The 17,946-nt window shown below is 46.2% G+C and overlaps 1 protein-coding gene across 4 annotated transcripts; it reads left to right on the top strand.

Moving 5' to 3' along the window:
• The first annotated feature begins 340 nt into the window (after positions 1-340).
• Positions 341-16,400, top strand: LOC117583054 (endoplasmic reticulum aminopeptidase 2). Of its 4 annotated transcripts, none has more exons than XM_034271218.1 (13): positions 6,490-6,786; positions 9,543-9,801; positions 9,942-10,082; positions 12,462-12,650; positions 12,754-12,836; positions 12,939-13,147; positions 13,216-13,396; positions 13,460-14,825; positions 14,896-15,038; positions 15,098-15,360; positions 15,421-15,550; positions 15,623-15,994; positions 16,064-16,400. In XM_034271218.1, the coding sequence occupies exons 2-13, from the start codon at positions 9,759-9,761 to the stop codon at positions 16,217-16,219; spliced, it is 3,276 nt and encodes a 1,091-aa protein (XP_034127109.1). In that variant the 5' UTR covers positions 6,490-6,786; positions 9,543-9,758; the 3' UTR covers positions 16,220-16,400. The 4 variants fall into 4 exon arrangements, with proteins under 4 accessions (XP_034127106.1, XP_034127107.1, XP_034127109.1 ...); XM_034271217.1 differs by having other exon boundaries at positions 6,490-6,813; XM_034271215.1 differs by lacking the exons at positions 6,490-6,786; positions 9,543-9,801 and adding an exon at positions 341-873.
• The last annotated feature ends 1,546 nt before the right edge of the window (positions 16,401-17,946 follow it).

The following is a 17,946-nucleotide window of genomic DNA, read 5'->3' as shown; positions in this document are numbered from 1 at the left end:
GGCATCAGTTGCAGTCTGCATCGTGCCACAGCCAGCACAAAAACACACAGCACAGATTCCCAGAGCTCCTTCTTGTTCTCCTTTGTGTGTGCCTTCCTGCTTGTGCTTCCACAGGAAGCGGCAGCCTAACAATAACTTCTAGAACTCTGAATGCGTTGGCAGCATTTCAAATAGTAGTACAAATATTTCTTATTAATTTTTGCTCAGCTAAATGGCACTGATTCTCCACAGGAGAGGAGAGTGCCAACCCAGCAGAAAGAGAAAGACGAATTTAAGCTAAAGATATTTACCCATAATTCTCTTTACAGACTCTACAAGAACCACTCGAACGACAAACATACTCGTAAATGTGTAGCGAACCAGGAACTGGACCAATTTTTAATCAAAAGAAAGAAACAAAAAACACAGAAAAACAATCAACAATCTACTCACCGACCTCTTGCTAGACTTCTACATAATATCTACTCTATATATACACTTATACTCGAAGTCCATCATTTGGGAGAGCCTTTTGTAACGACTACTTTTGGATAAACATATCTTCAGGCGAAATCGAAAAGCCCCAGACATTAGCCAGGAAGAGAGGAGAGAGGAGAGAGGAGAGAGGAGTGTGCCCCGTCCAACGTTCAACGTTAACCCCCCATTCCCCCCAGGAAGTGTGAGCAGAGAAAGCATCCAAGACGGCGCCGCTTAAACCGCAAGCCTACATAATTGGTCGAATGTTATGTTGTGGCTTCTGTTGTGGCAACATGTCGAAGCGGGATTACAAAGTTGCCACCACGGATGGCATCGAGCTGGAGCCGTTGGGCGGCGAAAAGAGCGACAAGGAGAAGGACAAGGATAAGGAGAAGCAAACGAATGGCGTTACCTTTGGTAAGTGTCCCATCTTAGCAGCCATCCCGTATCCTCCATGTCCTTTATGTCCCACTGCATTGCAATTGCCTGCGGGGACACCTCTTCAGATGATCAAAGCAGGGGGGGAAAAGTGCATAATTGCACTTGTGCATAATCCAACGCTCCACACAATTTAAACTCCCTTCTCCGCCTCGCGTTCTTTTCGTTCTTTCGTCCTTTGTGCCTGCCAATTCGTGGCGGTGCCCCTCTGGGATTTATTCATCAAGTTGTTTTCTTAATTACGCCAAATGCAAAACAAAAGCATTACAAATGCGACTCGTCTTCGCCGTCGTCATGCCACCTCCTCCTCCTCCTGCCAACCCGTAGCAAGCGGTTACTCATACGCCCCGTTGAACGCCCTGCCAGACCGCAGGCGAACGCAAAGTAAATGAATGTCAGCAAACGTCCCTACCCCCCTCCAGATTTTTCGAGATGTTTTTTACCCTGCAAAATGAAAAGTGCACGGGTAGATGGGTTTAAGCTGGTGGGAGATAAAGTTGATGGAACCCATAAGGGTCGCCCAGCAGTAAAGTAGGAAATTTGCTGTTTCTGGTAGAAGTTTCATCTTCAGGTGGAACTACCGGGTATCCTGTAGTCCCATATTAGCAATCTTGAATCTTCCTATTTCGTCTCTTCGTTGGATATTGCCAGTGCCTGCAGCAACGTGGGTTGAATATTTTGCCGCTTTGACAGATGTCCACCCGATCCGGTGCCCTGCTCCAGATGGCAAAGGGGCCACAGACAGAGGCGGCCAGAGGCAACAACAGGACAGGCCAGACTGGCAGGCTGTCTGGGGGGTCGATGGCTGCTGGGTCCTCCTCTCATGCTCTTTAAGCTGTCAGCAATTTCAGGAATTTTGAGCTTTCGATTGGGGGTTTGTTTCGGGCTGAAAGGCACCCCAGGAGGGAAACCTCAATTGCGGTAATAATATGCGCCAAATGAAGGGTTTGTCTGGGATCGATTAAATAGATAGACACAAACAGTGAGGGAGAGAGAGGGGAGTGGTTTAGTGTCATATTTAAACATACAACTGATGAGACGCTCTATAGAACATTCATTTAAATAGCTAAATTTGCAGTAGTTTCCACTTTCACAGCCCTAAATCCATCGTAATCATACTTAAATCTTTGCTTATCCCTTTCCAATCGCCTCGCTGCACGCGGGGTCTCGGTTCGGCCATCAATATGCGTATCTGGCGACACGTTAAACACAAACATATGCAAATCATGTTGACTTTATCAAGGCGACACATCGCTGCCACTTGGGCATGCCGTGGGCCAAAGTGGGGCACAAGAACGGCGCCAGTCGGTCGCTCCCTCTCAACAATCCCCTCCTCAGCCACGGGGCGGCAAATCAGTGTCACGGGAACAGGACGTGGACGTGTGTGCTCGTGTCAGGCTCAGGCTCAGGCTCAGCAACAGCCTCAACAACAGCCTCAGCCTCAGCGAAGCAATTAAGGATGCATAAAGTGGAGTAACCACTTGACTCAACGCCCCACCACACAGCCGCAGCAGCAGCCACAACTGCCACGTGGATACGAGATGTTTACCTGTGACGTAATGTGGTTTAACCTTTCTACGGGTCACTCTACCCCACACATTCGATAAGGGAATACAGTATCTGAATGAAGTCCATTCTAGAAGTTCTCTCTTTATCTGAGAGTTTTGTAGTTTTCTTGTTCAAATATGGCAAACATAATAAGGAAATGTTTTCCTCAGAACACGACTCTTATCCAACATCCAACAAGTGCTGAAATCTCTCACAGAGTTCCTTAAACTTTGCTTGAGTTGCCAAGAAGTTTGCATACTCTTGGGCCCATGTAAGGGTTAAGCAAGGAGGCGGCTGCTGACGTTGATAATTGCAGGATGCGTTGCGTTGATTGCAGCCTGAATGGGGCTCTGCCATCCATGCATCATCCACACACACACACACACACACACACAGAGTCGCTTCGAGCACTTGAGGCTGGGAGGCTTGACTCGAATAAAGAATTCCTGCTGCCTATCCGGGAGTGCATCAGCGAGATAAAATGGGTCCACAAGGAACAATTGAAGTGGCTGGCTCTCCCTTCCTGCTCTCACTGTGTCCACGTGCAAGAGTGAAAGTAAAGGATACATAGAAATGAAATGTGTTTTTGGGTCAGGCAACTTCAAACTCACAAGAGTCGGAAAGGAGCGGAAAGGAAAGCAAAGCAAATGCTTCGGAATGTGGCAGGAAGAAGGCATCGGGCACTGGCAGGCGGCGAAAAACAAATGGCAAATGGCAAATGGAAAATGGAAAATGGAAAACGGCAACATTTGCTGACTGACAAGCGCAGCCGAGCCGGGCCAAGTCAACCCGTCAAAACGTCAGTGCGAGCAACAATTTATTGTTGCGAAATGGCGCAGGCAAACACACAATTAAATGCAACTACAAAGGACACACAACGATCCCCCACTCCTGCTGGGCGCGTAAATTAAATGGAAATGGAAAATACTGCTAGCGGCCTGGCACTACTCGCTCTCATTTCTGCTGCTGCTTCTGGTACTTGTTGAGGGCCTAGGCACTTGAGGCCTTGCCACAGCCACAGCCACAGCCACAGCCACGAGCACATTTGGTTTTTATGGTTTTACATGTACCATCGCCCAGAGAAAAGGGTCTCGTCTCCAAGAGACAATTATGGCACCCTAATTTGACAAGGGAAAGGAATGCTACAAAGGAATGTTCCTCAGGGGGAACTATTGTAAGCCTTCGTTTATTGATTCCTTTACAAAACATTTAATAACTGTGCAACAATTCAATCAGAAATGTAATCAATCAATTACCCTCTTCGTCAACCCCTTCTTGCTGGTAGTTACGGGTATCCAACCTCCCCTAAGCTGCCCCAAGCTGAGGGGCTCTGGTGACTCCCAGGGGCTCTGCTGTGCTCGGTTTCTGCACAATTAGTTTGCCAACAAGTCGGTTGTGATCCGCCTGAGTTGATCCCAATGCCAATCCCTTGCCATTCATATCGCCTTAACCCTCTCTGGTTAACCCTCTCGAGTTGAACTTTTTCCGATTTGCATTGTTTGCATCTGTAATGGGGCCTACGAGTGGCTCTCGAACACGGTCTGCCAATTAATTTAATCATGGCAAATGCCTCAAATTGAGTGTGCAAATACGAATATACTCCCGCTCCCCGCAAATATAACTCATTTCCATATCAAACAGAGTGTGGGAAAGATGAGAGAACTCCAAGATATTGTGATATGGTTGATTTATTCGAGATTTATTTCCAGTTCTTCAAGCGCTTGCAGGGGTAGCAGACTTAAGGAGGAAGGCTCCTGAGATTTGGGGACCATGATTGGAATACTAATTGTATCAACCTATAGAAAGAATGATTACTGGCTAGCCCGTCTTTTATGCTGAGATTGTCAGGGATGAGCACTGTGTCCAAGTTCAGCAAATGTTCAGAACTTTTGTTACGATAATACTCTGAAATGTAAAGTGTAAATCTTTTCCCAGCTCATGTCTGTTAACTGTGGCAACTTTGTGTAGCAAAAGCCAAAAGCGAGAATCTTCGATTGCATTCGATTTTTGCCACATTTGCGCATTTAGTGACCGCATCGAACAAGCCCTTAATCGAGCAATTACAAGGTTTGACTGCCTCCCCCAGTGCCAGTTCCCAGTGTTCACCCTCAGGCCACATAGCACACAGCAGTGGCAATGGCACTGGCATTAAGAGCAGCGGCAGTAACAGCTTAAATTTATTGATTGTTTCATAAACAGCGATTATTTAACCACCGTATTTCGATGGGCATTGCCATTCTCCCTCTCATTCTCCACCCATTCCCTTCCCCAAAGTCTGTCGAACGGCAAACACTTGTGGCCATCTTTGGTGTGTGTGTACCACCAGCTAAGGTCCCAAGGCAACGGGCTCCAGGGAGATGCTCCTTCAATTCCACACACATGGGATCAATACAAAATACTCGTACTCGACCGATGCGTTGGGGGCGAATGGTGCGGCACACGACAAGTCACAAGTGCGGGCAGTAAATTTGCATGCGACAGCAAATACTCAATAGTCGGGGCAGCCCAGGGTGTTGAGTAACTCGGTTAACATGAGGTCTTGTTTGGCAGCGAATCGAAGCAGAATTGAGACCAACATTGAGGCAACATCGAATCGACTTTTGTCTGTGAACCCATTGGAAATGTGCTCCGCATGCAGTTTATTTCTGCCACCTCCCCCCAAACGCCCCCGGACTGTGGCTGGGTACAAGGAGTTTGTGGAAGTTTCTTTCCAGTTGAATATCTCTTTAAAATGCTTGAGAATTTTCATGAAAATTGTTCCCAACATCTAGGGGATGAAAATCTGTTCATTCTTGAACTAAAATCTGTGTGGATTGATCTGGATTCTAAATCGTATGCGATTATCACCTTGGAGTATCCTTTGCAGAGCATTCAAAATTTGTCAACGCTTTAATCTTGCCCAAAAAGTAGGCGTTTGATGGGGCGCGGTTCTGCCTAATGAACACGATTCACACAGAAGGGAACAACTTTAGACTAACGTGACGAAGAATTTATTGAGTTAAGCCGCTCGAATGGGGTGGTGGGGTGATGGGGCGGTTGCTGGAGGAGGCTGCGGAGGCAGAGCATCCCCATTTTTTCGAGCAAGTCACCGCGACCGACCTGTGGTGGTGTGTTGCTTGCTGCAAAAGTACCAGCCAAAGTGTATATGTATCCATTCGAGGAAAACTTTGACTTTCCGCTGAATTTGTCGCATTTACAAAACAAAAAGGAAAAAAAGGAAAAGAAAACTCAAGCCCAAGAAGTCGAAATGAGATTTCATTTGCCGGCAAAAGTTCTTAAGGAAAACCGAATTACCATTTCAGTTGAGGCGGCGGCGGTGGCGGCTTTTGTGCTCCATTTGTTGATTGTTTTTCCCAGTAAGTAACCAGGGAACTCTCTCTCTTGGCAACTCTCTCTTAGGCAGCACAAATCATCGGAATAGGAATAGGAATCATCAGCATCGAAGCATCGTAAAACTCAAAAGGCAGGGGAGGCTGGGGGTAAGGAGATAGAGTGACAGAGACTGAGATGAGCGGAAATGAAATGTTAAAGCACAGAACCCATCCCTTAGACCGAGAACTGTTCTAATGATGATCCCACTCCACGAATTAGTCGAATGGAATGGATGGGGTACACTATTTGCCCGAAAACACATGATAAACAACACTGCATTTTCGGTGGGGGGAAAGATATCTGTTTGTAGGTGGAAGCAGCAATGAGGGGCAGGAGGCAGGGCTGCTGCTGTTTAAGGGTTGCAATATTTACCGCTGGCTTTCGCTTGCCTGGCAACACTCTACGATACACTGTTGTTCCTTCTCTTTCTCCTGTTCAAAACATCAGAAAGGCAGAAGCAGGGGGCAGGGGAGCAGATCCATAGAAATTTCATTTTCATTTTTGCAGGTGAGCAAAATTTACTCAGAGAGAAAAGCCCAGAACGAAAACATACACGGGGAGCGCGAGAGCGAAAGCACACATGCGCCTGAACACCCACTAGGGTTGCACTCTCTCGCACTTACTCTCAGGGTTGGAGCCTTAGAGGACGACGCTCTGCAGGCGGCTAGCAGCAGCGGCAGCATCCAGTTGGAAAATGTACGCGCACTCAAACGCAACAAAAAGCGCGTGACAAAACGGGAACAGAACCACACACAGAAGGCGGAAAGAAAGGCAGAAGGAAAGAAACAGCAAGGAATATTCGGCAAAAAGCACACACATACCCACACACACACACCGAAACGAATGCGTCGCGTGCTTCCCCAAATCTCCAATATCCCCATCCTACAACACCACCCTCTGCTGCTGCTGCTGCTGCTGTGCGTGTCTATAGAGTGAAAGAGAAAGAAAGAAGAAAGAAAAAAGTGAATAACGGTACAAATCAATTGCTGTAAATTAAAAGTAAATAGCAGTTTTTTGTTTGTGTGAAAAGTGAGGGGAAATTATTAATAACATTTATTTATTGAAATCAATGAAATTAGGACACGTACTTTCCCATTTGAATTCCGTATGCAATTCCAATTGGAATAACACCAATGCCAGACCCAACAAAGCCAGCAACAGCTCATCATATTTACAGGTACAATCGGAAGAATATAAGAAACAAGAAGAAGTAGCAGAAAAGTGGAGGGGGATGATCGGGAGAGCGGGGTGCTCAAATTTCGCCTCAGGAACAGAACTAATTGAGCCCACAAAAGCGAAATGGAATAATGAACGGTTCTGCTCTGTCGCCCCCTGCCTGTCACTAAGTGCGAGAAAGCGAGAATGCAGCTGAGAGCCAAAGAACCGCAATTCAGTCAAGTGTCAAAGCAAGCGGTGAAAAGGGAAAAAAAGGAGCAGCTGAACGGGGGAAAAAAAGCAAAAGGAAGAGTGAGAAGTAGAAGGCGAAGCAAGAACAGGAGTGGGAGAAGTGAAGAAGAAGCATGGATGAGGACTGGAAAGCGCACTATTGACATATATATGCGCGCATACAAAGAGAAGTGCCGCTGTCGCTTCTGCCACGGAGCGAGGAAAGAAAACGCGGCATAAGACAAAACAGGAAATTCACTTATACTGTCGTACTCCTACACACACGCAGTTGACGCATCAAAGAGGAAAAATCGCGCTGTTGAGCTATTTGCATTTTGACATTTTCATTTTCAAAACACCGATTCCAGCGCGAGAGAGAGCCAGATGGCTCTCTTTTTGGAAACTTCCATAACATAGCAGAAGCAGACGCTCTCTCGCTCTCTTAATGCCGCTCTAAGCTCCTTCGTTTTTTTTTTGCGTTTCATTTGTTTGTCCGCCAACAATAATGGCACGAATAAGGAAAAGGGAAAATGAGAATGTAAACAAATACATGCTGAATAGAAATGAGAGCGGAACACTAGTGTTGTGAGTCGAGGCATTTGATACCCTTTGCAGATTTATTGATATTATCCAAGTTGTAGTAGAACAGAAATAATTTGGATATAACCCCTAGGAAACTTAAAACTTAATCTTTAAAAATTTACAAAACGTCAGCTTTTGTATAGCAAAGATAGTGCGTTTGCGGGTGTAAAAAGAAAGGAATAAAGCCGTGCCGTATTGCTGCATCGGCAAAACACGTGAATAAGTAAGGAACTCTCTGCCAGAAAGGGTATGCACATATAATTAAAAGGGAATTGTGAAATGCATTAGCACGTTTCTTGCGTTCCCTAGCCATAATATGGCGGGTGGGGAAACGGGACAAATGTGTACTGTTGTTGCCTCAGTCACGAATGCAAACAAAGAGAGGCATAGAGAGAACACACTGTTTGCCACTACAATCATGTTCGCACTACGTTCTACTTATTCAACTTGTATTTTTAGGCCGGCATTGACATTAATAACTGTTTAAAGGGAGACATAACAATACATTTGTGCTGGTGTTGAAGCCTAATTGTACACATGTAAATACAATTCTACCGCAGCCTGGCCTGTGCTTTCCTACTACAAACGCTGTTTCAAAACAGTGCAAAAATTTTTATAAAATATCACGAACTTATACTAAGTAAGCTTCACGGACATGAAAAGCCGAAGTGGCTTTGCTTTTGTTTATACACATGTGCAAGCTCTCTTGCTTATTATTAGGGAGCTCTCTGAACGTGTGCACACGATTAAATTGTACTGATCCTTTAGTATCCATTTAAAAATGTTCCAAAAATTATATATTTTCTTCATTCAATGATCCATCTGTTGCTACCAGATGGTAGACTAAATATCGACCAAGACTATAACTGAGAATGCAACAACAATTTCTGAAATTGCAGCTGTAAAAATCGCCTCTCAGCTGCTCCGCTTGACCGTTCGAGGAGCCTCCAGGGAGCAACCCACTGATTCAAGGCCTGTGCTTTACCTGCAATATGCTGATTGGCAGAGGCCTGAAATCACCTCGTAGTTTTCTGGCTCATTCCCAGAGACATTTCTGGTATCAGAGACCTTAACCACGAATTATGTCTGGATGATGCTTCACGAAACAAACTCCAGGCTCAAGTGCCCCTCAAAGGCAGACACAGAAATGCAGTATTACATACCCTCGTACATAATACAAAAGCCGGCTAAACATAGAGAATGATAGAGAGAGATGGAGACACTTGAAAGAGGGATGGCTAGACATTTTGGGGGGTTGATTTTTGGGCGTTGAAAGCGCTTTTCACTAATTCAATGCGACATTGAAAATTGCGAAAAGTGCGGTGCGGCTCTGTCTGCGAGCTCTCAGGAGGGGGCGACGGAGGCGGTTGTGGAAAGGGTGCCTGCCAGACGATAGCGGACGTCTGACTAGACGAAACCGGAAGGGCGTCAGCTTCTGATGGCCAGGCCCAAAGAGGAAAGCGGAAAGGAGAAAATGCGCTCCAACGGAGCCAGCCAAGTGAGCAGGATGGGCAGGACCTAGGAGCCCCTCTAGATGACGGCATAAATTATGTATTTCTGAGAAGAGCTTCATTTTTTGGCAGTCGATTTATTGGTTAAAGGGTGTAAAAAACAGCGAAAAAGCATGTGCCTGGGGTGCCAGAATAAAATATGATGGGCACGTGGCTGCTGGTACGGACAGTCGCATGGGTCTGGTAAAGGGTTCTTTGGTTTCCACCTGATTTGGTCATAAAAAATGGTTCGTGATTTCCCATTTCCAGAGCAAATAGCCTGACAATTATTTGCGGTGTGTGTTTGCGGTTTGATTTGGTTCCGATCCGATACTGTTTCCGGGTTCGAGTACGATTTCGTTCACGGACACGGGCGAATAAGCGTGCGTATTGGCCGGAAGACATAGAGAGAGCGGCCCCGTTAAGATTTCGGTCGTCGGCGGTGGTCGGAGAGGCTCAAAGATTTGGCGTCGCGAGCGCATCGAAATGACAAATGATCCGGACCTCGATGACTGTGCATTTCTATCAGGTAAGCCGCTTCTCTTGGGTACAGTGCAGTGGTTCCCCGCTTCCTTCAGCAATTGCAATGCCCATTGAATGAATATTTAAGTAATCCTACACCCATTTTTTGTCCAGCACTCATTCAGTTTTTTAATTACATTTCGACAGGTGGCGAATCGAGTGGGGGCCGCCAGACGCGCACTGGAGTCGCCGTCTGCTCGCAGCGTCGGGCTCTCCTGGTGGCCGGGATCGTGCTCGGCTCCCTCCTCCTGACGGCCATCATCATTGCCTACGCTGGACCGTCGAACGGTAGGTTGCACCACGTCCATGTTTACCCTTATCCCCCATACCCCACATCGCATTTCTTTGCCTTTGGTTCTGCCCATTTTTTTGTCGAGAATTTCCCTTCGTACTTATTTCCATTCCATCCGCAACAAAACAAAGGAAGAATGGGGTTTGTGTGGTCGGATTTTGCTCGTTGGCGTCACTCGATTATCCCTTTTTGTATCACGAGTGCGCCACGGGGAGAGCTTTCTGAATAAATATAGAGAAAGAATAATGAACATTTGGCAGATGTAAGCGAAAGAGTTCGAGTCAGAAAAGTAAAGTCAGAAAATAAAGTATACTGTTCGACCTTAGGCTCCATAAAAGGACTGCGGCCTCATAAATCTCTATAAATTGTAATTGAATTCCGTTCCTATTGGCGGTCACTGCGGACCATAAACCAGCCGTCCAATCAACTTCAGGGCCTTCGCCCTTACCTCATTTGGCGGCATGTAATATGCTTTTAACCATATTATTTAGTGGAGGCCAGGCGGGAGGTATAAATAGACAGAGACCTCTGGCAGTTCCGCCCATGCAGGTGCAGGTGCATCATGTGACGACCTAAGCTACCACGCCAAAGGCCTCGACCAGAAACCGGAGTGTGGAGAGTGTTGTGGTGGGTTCTGCCGTCCCGGATTCAATTGCAGAATTATGCAAAGTGCAAACACATGCAAACTTTCTGTTGCATTCTTAATGGGGCTAAATGCATTGGGGGGCTAATTGCATTAACCCTGGGGGCGAGTTCGTGTGGGGGTTGTGTACACAGACAGACATATGTCTGGTTTAAAAGCCAGCCCTAACCCCCTTTGAACTCAGTTATCAATCAACATGTAAAGTTAACTTACGCTTCCGCAGCTTTAATTAGAGTATTGATACTCCCTTCCTACACATCTATACATATTATGCATATAAATACCATACCATATCTCCATCTGTAAGCAAACAAAAATCTGTATTGTTTTTATGTTTCCTTTCATTCTTTCCCATTTGACGTTTCTGTTTCCGTTTCTCCTCTCCTCCTCTCGTTACGTTTCCGTACACGAAACGGTTCCTTAACAAATCGTATAATATTCATAATATATGAACAAAAAAATATGAAATATTTCTCTTAAATGCTTGTTTGATTGATTGGTTGAAATGTGAGTAACAATTATGCCAAATACCCGAATACTTCTAAACTGGTAATTAATCACGACATTCTATATAAACCCTTCGGCATGTTGATGTCATTGATCATCTTTTGGTGGTTCCTTTTCCTTCAGTTATGTTATTATCTTTGTGTTCCATAGTCTCTTAAGTAATGTATATACGATCTCTAGATGTTTGATATTTAATCTGCTGGAATCATTCTAGAGCAGAATTCTGAGACAATTATAATCACTTGACATTCAAAATTGTACATACTCTACACCTATCCTCATAGTCAAAGAACATACATATGAAATGTCACAATAGTGTGAGAGTTCCCTAAGGACTCTATATATTTCCAATATATATAAATCTTCTTCAAATCTCTGCGAGTAAAAACAATTGCACTGCTCGTGTCAGCAGCAACTAAGTAACTTTAATTTGTACGTTCCATAAAGAGTAGACTTTAAGTACACTTCTCTTATGCTGCTAAGACATTAGACTTTACTAATTGGCTGTTGTTCTTAGAGCAGCCAAAATCACCACAGAGAAAACTCTTCCTGGGATGTGTTGAAAGACATTCATTGAGGCACAAGTAGTGCCTCAGTTCTTTGACTGATCGCCTAATGAAAGTTTAATGTCACACAACTTTTAGCAATAACAATAATTCCCACCCAAAAATTACCCTATTTATATGGTTATATACTTTGAATTATATCAAAATTGCAATGGTTTTTTGTTGTTGAAGCTTTTGTATGAATATTATTACCTCTGTTCATGCTGTAGATTTGTATGCTCATTTTCTTATAATTAATACTTGCCAATGGTTTAGATACATTAGTTTTCCCAATCATTTTGAACCCGGTGTGCGAAACGAGATTCGTTCGTGTTCCCCTCATAATCCGCTGAAGATTGATCGGCCTTCATGCCCCCACATATCGCGACATTCAGCCAGAAAGAACTCCATTTGTGATACTCCAAACTTGAGTTTTGTTTCCACCCTTTAGATGTGCTAATGACTTGAAACGAATCCAATTATGTAACTGATTGACTGCTAGCTTTTCTTTGATCCCCCCTAGATGATTTTTACCCCTAAACACCCACTCTCTATCTATATCTTTGTTGATTGTGTATAATGCAATTTGCTTTAAGATACCACCAAAAGTGTACCCCGGAGATGAGAAAGATGACTTATGCAGAACCCATAATGACTTTGCGCTTTGGCTGTCCTTTCAGACTGCTCCTGCGGGACGAAAACCGTGTCCGGCTATGAAACGGATGAAGAGAACAACACGCAGCCCTTCAATCCGATTGCCACCAACGGCGAGCCCTTCCCCTGGCTCGAGAAGATGCTGCCCACCAGTGCCCGACCCCTGCGCTACATGGTCACCATTCATCCCAACCTGACGACATTGGACGTCAAAGGTGAGGAGTCGCGAGTGCAATTTTCCCTTGATTATAATTAGATTGTCTGACTTGCATACCGCCTCCTCGCGCTCTCGCTCTCGCTCTCGCTCTCGATTTCCAGGCCAAGTCACCATCGATTTGCACATTGAGAAGGAGACCAACTTCCTCGTCCTGCACATCCAGGACCTCAACGTCACCGAGAAGGTAAGCACGGCAGAGCAGAGCCTTCAAATGAAGCCAATTAGGATCCGATTCGCGATTTGAGTTGAGTGCATCCATTGATTGGTTTTGCCATTGCCATTACAGGCCATTGTGACCCCTGGACCGAAGGGATACGCCCTGAAAATTGTCAAGGTGCTGGAGTTTCCGCAGCGCCAGCAGCTCTACATTGAGGTGAAGGAGAGGCTCAAGAAGAAGTCCAATTACACCTTGAATCTGCGCTGGTACTCGAAACTGAACCCCGAACCGGAGGGCTTCTATGTGGACCAGTACGAGAGCTCCAATGGTGTGGAAAGGTACGAGTATTGATGGGTGCCTGTCTGAGCAAAAGAAAAGAAAATGTTTCTGCAACGTTTGCTTACAGATTGCTGGCTGCCACCGTCTTCCGACCGAATGGCGCACGACGGGCCTTCCCCTGCTTCGACGAGCCGCATGTGAGGGCGCCCTTCCGCATATCCGTGTTCCGCGATCGCTTCCACATCGGTCTCTCCAACTCCATTGTGCACACCACCGAAGACGTGGGCTTCTACATGGGCACGGGATTGGTGAGTGTCCGAGAATACATCCATGGCATGGGATATGCTAAATGTTTGCTCTTTTCCCTGCAGCTTCGGGATGACTTCATCGAGACTCCAGCGTTGCCCGCCGATGCCGTGGCTTGGGTGGTGAGCGACTTCCAGCGTGAATCCCTGCAGCCCTCGGCCGCCTATATACCCACCACAGCGGCTCCCTACAGCTCGGGTGCTGGGGGCAAGAAGTCCGCACAGTTGAACAACTACACGCAGCTGAAGAGCAAGAACCCGCCTGTCCGCAACATCACTGCCCTGACGCACTCGCTGAACGTGAACCTCACGCCCCGCCAGAACCTCAGCCACATTGCAGCGGCAGCCACCACAACGACAGCCCTGCCCGTGAGCCTCAATGGCAACGGGAAGCCCACGAATCTCACCTCCCTGTCGCAGTCGACGAGCTCCTCCATCAAGCGAGCGCCGTCGTACACCTTCTATGCGCCGCGGGATCTGCTGGTGCGCTCTTCGTTTATACTCCACACATCGCGGGATGTGCTGGAGTACCTGCAGACGTGGCTGGACATTAGCTATCCATTGACCAAAGTGGACTTTGTGGCCCTGCCCTCGCTGGACCGCAACATGATCTCCTCGCTGGGTCTGGTCACGCTTAAGACCTCCTTCCTCACGGATCCCAGCTCCATAACCTCGGAGCAGTACCAGTTCAGTGCCCTGCGCATTGCCGAGGCCATGGTGCGGCAGTTCTTCGGTGGCATCACCTCCCGCAAGGTGCTCAAGGACGTGTGGCTGTGGGAGGGGCTCATCCAGTATCTCGGCATCCATGCCCTCGCTCCGCTCCAGCAGAGCTGGCCCCTGAGGGAGATGTACCTGCTGAAGATGGCCACAGCAGCGCTGGACATCGACGCCATCCAGGGCTGGGACAGCATCATGAACGGCACCAGCCACGATGGCAAGAACGAGGACTTCTTTGTCCAGAAGACGGCTGCCATCTTCTCGATGCTGCACACGGCCATCGGGGAGGATCGCTTCCGGGGCTGCCTGGGCTCCTTCCTCAAGGTGAACCGCTTCAAGACCGCAGAGCCCACGGATCTCTGGACCATCTGCACGAAGAAAGCCAACGGCTCGAAGAACATCAAGGACATGATGACCCTGTGGACCCACCAGCCCGGATTCCCCCTGCTCACCGTCACGAAAATGGGCAACAGCGTCTCCATATCACAGCGCCCCTTCCGCCCCGCCGACTTCCTAGCCATCCACGACGACTCCTACGACGGCAACAACTACAACAAGACCACTCTCAACGCCACCGACATGCCCAGCACAGTGGCACCCACGCCCCAGGGCAAGCACAAGGCGGCGGCGCCGCACATGAAATGGATCTTCCCCGTGACCTATGTGACGGACATCAACAATGTCAGCGAGACCCTGTGGATGCAGAATGTGGATAGTAAGTTGCTGACAGACAAAGCCCATTCAGGAGCAACTACCATTCATTCCCGAACATTCCCTTTTTGCAGTCAACTTCAATGTGCCGGAGAACGTCAAGTGGATCAAGGTGAATGCCATCCAAAATGGTTACTATCGCGTGGTCTACAACGACGATAACTGGGCAAATCTCATCGAGGAGCTATCCAACAATCCCAAGAGGTTCAGCAGCGAGGTAAGTGCAAACTTCAAGGCAGAGACCAGGCATGAGTTGAGAGATCATTTTCCGTGTAGGATCGTTTGGGTCTGCTGTCCGATGCCTTCACGCTGTGCCATGCCAATCTGCTGCCCTGCGAGATCACCATGAACATGATCCAGTATCTGCCGAGCGAAACGCACTATGGACCCATGGCTCTGGCTCTGAGGCATCTGGAGAAGTGGCGGCGGATACTCAAGTACTCCGAGTGCTTCCTGATGCTCAGTGAGTTCATCAAGATGAAGATCTCCACGGTTATGGAGAAGGTGGGCTGGACAGATGAGGGCGATGTGCCTGCCAGGTGAGAGAGATGCTTTTGAGTACCAATATAATATGTCTGATCGATTCCTTTGCCTTCAAGATTGATGCGTCCCGAGGTTTTGCTGGCATCGGTGCTGTGGGAGGACATTGACAGCATAACCAAGGCCAAGAACATGTTGAATCAGTATCTGTATTACAATGGATCGGCCATAGCGCCCAATCTGAGAGAGGTAATCTGAGAGTGGTGCTCAGAGGATAGCCGGGAGTAGAGCTAACAATTTTCTTTGCTCTTTATTCTTTAGGTGGTCTATACGGGCTCCATTCTCTCTGGGGAGTACATCTATTGGCAGCATTGCTGGGAGCGCTTCGTTACCCTACAGCGGACATCGGAGACATTCGTGGAGCGAATGCAATTGCTGCGCGCTTTGGGCAGGACTAAGGATGCCTGGCTGCAGAACCGCCTACTGTCGCACGTGACCATGCTGCCCACCGAGGAGGTGGTGCAGGTGCTCAAGGCGATTGCTGGCACGCCCACAGGTGGGGCCATGGCCTGCCGCTTCCTGCAGGCCAAGTGGTTCGAGCTGGAGAAGCGACTGGGACAGGGAACGATCAGCTTTGCCAAGGTGATCTCCGCCATCACTCAATACGGAGCCACAAAGTTCGACTACGATGAGGTATGGCATCGCTAGAGTTCTCTTTAATCTTTACAGATATACAGAAAGAATTTTTCGCTCTTTTCTTAGCTTAAATCTCTGGTACATCGCTTTGGCCGGGGCCAGGGCATGTCCGTGCTGAACATGACACTCAGCAGCGTGGCCTCCAATGTCGAGTGGGTGGCCCGCTCCCAGACGTCGCTCTACAAGTGGGTGGAGAGCAACCTGCACTCGCACCGCCGATAAAGGAACGAACCCCAAGGAAGAACGAACTTCTTCTCACACTCACATTTGTAATTATGTTCCTCTCAGACAGACGGATGATCTTCAGTGGATTTTGATTTCGCGTAAACTATGGATCTATAATCTATACCATATCATTGCCAATCTCCTTGGTTCTCTACTCTCAAACTCAACACACACACACACACACACACACACACACACACACACATACTATAATTTTAGACCCCCTTCGAAACGAACTCAAAAGTGTAAATTACGATCGCTTGATCGGGCAGTTCTTATATGTATGTTGTATGTATATCTATTCCGAATTGAGAAGAGGATACATTTTTCTATATCTACAACTGAACATTAGGGTCTATCTATACATGTATATTGTATATGTATATGTAATGTATATGTATGTATATTTTACAAACCAACAAAAACATATTTAGAGCAATGTGGGATAAATGTAGTTCGTAAGCAGAAGAAAGAAACAAAACACACAAAAACAAAACAAAACAAAACATATTTTTTCAGAAAAACTTAAAGAAAACCAACCCAAGATCAACTAAGGATTGCATTCTATATGACAAACAAAACAAACAAAAACAAAAACAAAAACACTGTATAGCCTGTATTTTATGTATATTAGTATTAGTGACCAGCGTGTGTATGTGCATGTGTGTGAGTGTAAGTGGAATATCACAACAAATCTTCCTTTTTGTCCAATCGAAATTAACTTACTTAATATTTAATAATTATCCAAGGGAAAAAATCCTGCCTGACACTAGAACAAAGAAAAGAGATCAGACCGTAAATCAGTTATAGAAGCGAGGAGGAACCCTGTTTCATACATACATTATACATACATACATGTATTATACACACATTTCAAACTTTCTGATGTCAACCAAGTGCTGTTCGATATAGCTGCTACAAATCGATGGTAAACAATATGCATTCAGTATTTATTGAGCACAGTTTGCAAATGAATTATTATCTTAAGCAGAATTGGTGGAAATTATGTGACATCATGTAGCATATGTGTGTATATTGTATGTATAATTGATAATTGAGATATTGGTTAACATTATCATGTAGTTAGTTAGCAATGAAGCCAACGGAGTCTCCCAATGAGTTCTAGAGATGTTTGGTATCGTTAAGAAACATTCCGTAGTCGCATTTCGTGTGCTAATTTTAATCAAACTTGCTTGCCAATACCATATAGCTGCCATGGAAACACAAGTCTAAAATATAACTTATGTTACATGTAGCACTCATAAGTAGCAAACGATTGTTAGATCATTTGAAGTTCGTGATGGTGTCAGGCAGGCAGCAAAAAACAGATTACAGATTGCTAAATACCATCACATAGAGCTACTCGTACATGCTGTAGTTTTGATGGAACCCTAAACCCTAAATAGAACCCATAGAAGCAACCTTCGACACTCTTTATTTACGCACTCGCATAAGACAAGCAAAAAACAAAACAAAACCAAAACAGATTACCTTCCAAGACTACGATTTATGCTTTAATTTGAACAGTTTTACCATTTAATGATACCGCGGCTTATCATTCGAGTGTTAGCACTAGAGATAGTCTTCTGGATGGACGGATGGATGGATGGATGGTGGTCGATGTTTGTGTAAACTTAGGAAACCCGACGACTTCTGGTCGCTTGTCTTTTGGGGGCCGATGGCATGCCGGTTTTTGTGTTTATTTATACGTATAAATGGAAGTA

Source organism: Drosophila guanche, unplaced genomic scaffold (genome assembly GCF_900245975.1).
Source record: "Drosophila guanche unplaced genomic scaffold, DGUA_6, whole genome shotgun sequence".
Classification (NCBI taxonomy): domain Eukaryota; kingdom Metazoa; phylum Arthropoda; class Insecta; order Diptera; family Drosophilidae; genus Drosophila; species Drosophila guanche.
Note: the sequence above shows the minus strand (reverse complement) of the source record. Positions and strands in the feature narration are given on the sequence as shown.